Raw genomic sequence first — 3,320 nt, forward strand, 5'->3', positions numbered from 1 at the left:
TCCCTTCCACTAGAAGATTCCATCTTCGCCTCCACAACCACCGCCGGGACGGAGAAATCTGATTGGCGCGCCGAATTGTTACAGTTAGAACCCGAATCTTGATCGGATTGCTCCATTATAGAGCGGAGTGTGATGGAGATTAAGCTGATTCAAGTTTGAAGGAGCTCGTCGTCTTCGTTTGTTTCTTCGTCTCTTGAGTTCTTTTGAAAAAATCGAGCTAGAGCTGGAGCTTCTCCATGGTGGTAGGGTAGAGAGAAACGACGGAGTTGTCATCGTTGATTGCTTCATCAACGAGAAGACGGAGAAGACGAGACTAGACGAGAAGACGAGACCGAGACGAGAGAAAAGAAAAAATAGAATTGATGCTTTGCTGACACGTGTTTCCAAAACCAACTTTAAGATCGGTTACAAAAATCCTTACTCAAGGATCGGTAATCTGATTTTTAATTAGTTCTGATTTAATTAAATCAGTTATTTTCCTTAAAAACCAGCTAAGAAACCCGGATAAAGATGGTCTTATGTTTGCTTTCATAAATCAAAAAGGAAACTCGTAAAAACAATTGGCAATTTTTTAATAAATAAAATTGGATCTTCCTTCCTCGATCTTCGTATGTTTTGATATATCTGAAAACTAACTAACTTTTGTTATCTCTCCCTCTTTCCAAATTTAAAAGAAACGGATTAAAATAAGATAATGGAAATTTTTTATTCTGAACGGGATTTTTTAAGAGTATTTGGCTAGAAAATAAATGGAACCGTGTGAAGGCGTTGCGTAAAGCAACAAACATAACATGGTTGAGGTATAGTACACATCTAGTTTCATATCAAAAATTGTTGCGCTATTTCTTCCGGCAAATCAAATACATTATTTTATCAGAAGTTTACAAAACACAAAAAATATTTTCACTAGGTTTATCGTTTATAAGTAAACTACGTTCGGGTCCGCGCTATGCGCAGAACAAACATTCGGTATACAAATCTTTTTATGTATACTATTATTTATTTTGCATTTTTAATATATTACAAAATAATAAATATATATTGAATAACTGAGAAACAAGTAACTGTTATATATATAATTAAATTGGCACGAATACATAAATCAAAATAATCACTCTTCTTATTTACAATCTTTTTATGATAAATAAATAAAAAATATATTTACGTATTTTTTGTTGAAATGTTAAATTTATTTATCAATAAAAAATTTTTTTACAATACTGAAATTTTGGTAAGATTACAAAACTAGGAAAATGAACTTGAGATAGTAACGAGACTTCCGAGTCGATCCTATATGCTTCTCTCTAGTCACCTAGTCATTATATATTTTCTACTAGTTAAATTTAAATGATATTAGCATGTGTATAATATACTTTTTAATATGATGATATTTTAAATAAGACTTCATTTTTTTTTATCAACCCAAATATGATTTCATATTCATATGATTTTATGATCATTTATATCTTTAAAAAGGAGAAAAGTATTTATAAAGATTTGTTTTATAATTATGAAATATTCTCGATAAGGGTGCTTTAGCTAATGCTTTTATTCCCGCACTGTTATTACCCAGTTGAAAATTCTGATACAGTTGATTGAGGTTCATCGCCTGGACAAATGCTAGGATCAGCAACGTACTATCCAAATTTCAGAACAGTGGGAAAATAAGATTCCATAACAAAAATAAAAGCAAAAGCTAGGCATATAGTAACTGAAATAGTGATCTTCCAAATTCACAAATCTGTAATCTGCGGATTGGTAGGTAAAGGGTTTAGGGTTCGAGAAAGAGGAATGCACTCAAGAGGATGAGCCAAAGCCAAGAAGAATTGTAATCCAGAAGTCTCTTCCATGTTAACCTCATATACTCTTTTGATTTTCCAGTCAAAGCATTGTACCATCACTCCTATTGCGGTTCCTACAATGATAGCTACATTTGATCCAGGACATCTTATTCTTCCACCACCAAAAGGGAGGAGCTTCATTGCCTGCTCTCTTCTCTCCTCCTCTTGCCATGATCCTGAAGAAGCTAGGAACCTCTCTGGGTTGAACTTATGAGGATCTTCCCAATAATCAGGATCTCTCATCACAGCATAAGAATTAAAAACAAGTGTTGTTCCCTTAGCTACGTAGAACCCTCCAATAGTACACTCTTGCTGAAATTCCCTAGGAAAGACGGCCCCCACTGGGTGCATTAATTCTTAGAGTTTATCAGTTTCTTGAACCAACCTTTTCTTCCCCACCACAAAGTCGATTTCTTCTCTGAGTCTCCTAAGAATATTAGGGTTGTTGATGATTTCTGCCATTGCCCACTGTGTGGTTGAAGCAGGGGAGTCCCCAGCTCCAATGAAAAGCTCCTGCATTTGTAGATTTTTATTTACTTGTATGAAGTGTGAAATCCAACTATCCAAGCAAAGTGTGATCCAAGCACTCGTAATATTGAGTTCGGCTGTTGTTCAAATGCAGTTTTATTTTAAACTAGATTAGTTATCGCGTGACTATGCATGTAATTAATTTTAGATTATGATATTCATTTAGTTTTTCAAAATTTTCGTTTCATAAATCAAAACTAAGAAAATTGATCAAAATCCTAGAAGCCTGAGAACTCCAGTAAGCAAACCTTCTAAAGGGATGGTCACTAAAGTGTTAAGTAAGACATTAAGTTCAAGGAACTTTAAAATAATCTTACTAGTCATACACTCTAGTGACCACCCTATCCATGAATCTTTTAAGATTTGTTTCATCGATCCATGAATTCGGTTAAAACCCTAGAAAATAACTATGAAACAACTCTAACATAGCACCATAAACTATGTAAAGAGATGAAGAAAAACTTATCATCTATAAAAAGAAATCTAAAGGAGTTAATGAATCTTCTTAGAGACGCATTGTAAAGATTTGTCTTCCCAAAATCACAGAATGAAAAGCTACTCTTAGTCTGAATAGAAAATAAAGCATAGTCTAAAATATGACTAAAATAAGTGTAAATAGGTCTAAAAATGGTTATGATCAGATCTAAGGTGATTTGAGTCAAAAAAAGGATCAGCCGGGCTGGGCTGGATCAGTCGGTCTCTGAAAGAAATGGGGATTTTCTCAACTATATCGGATTGGATCGACTAGTCCCTTCTGGACCAAACAATTTTATCTCACATTCACATGGATTGACCAGTCTCTGAGAGGGATCTACCAATCTTATCTTCTGGCTCTTGACAATCTCCTTTATCTTCTCGGTTACTCGGATCGACCACTCCACTCTTTAGACTAACTGATCCTTGGGTCTTTTCACTCTTTTTGCTTGTTTTAGTCCACTTTGCTGCAAAAGC

The 3,320-nt window shown here is 34.5% G+C and overlaps 1 protein-coding gene across 1 annotated transcript; it reads right to left on the reverse strand.

The window, feature by feature from the left end:
- Positions 1-1,733: 1,733 nt before the first annotated feature.
- Positions 1,734-2,360, reverse strand: LOC106309264 (cytochrome P450 705A20-like). Its single transcript, XM_013746309.1, has 2 exons — positions 2,227-2,360; positions 1,734-2,163 (listed from the first exon to the last, which is right to left on the reverse strand). Exons 1-2 carry the CDS (start codon positions 2,358-2,360, stop codon positions 1,734-1,736), a joined length of 564 nt encoding a protein of 187 aa, XP_013601763.1.
- Between the last annotated feature and the right edge of the window lie 960 nt (positions 2,361-3,320).

This window comes from Brassica oleracea, chromosome C8, assembly GCF_000695525.1.
Source record: "Brassica oleracea var. oleracea cultivar TO1000 chromosome C8, BOL, whole genome shotgun sequence".
Lineage (NCBI taxonomy): Eukaryota > Viridiplantae > Streptophyta > Magnoliopsida > Brassicales > Brassicaceae > Brassica > Brassica oleracea.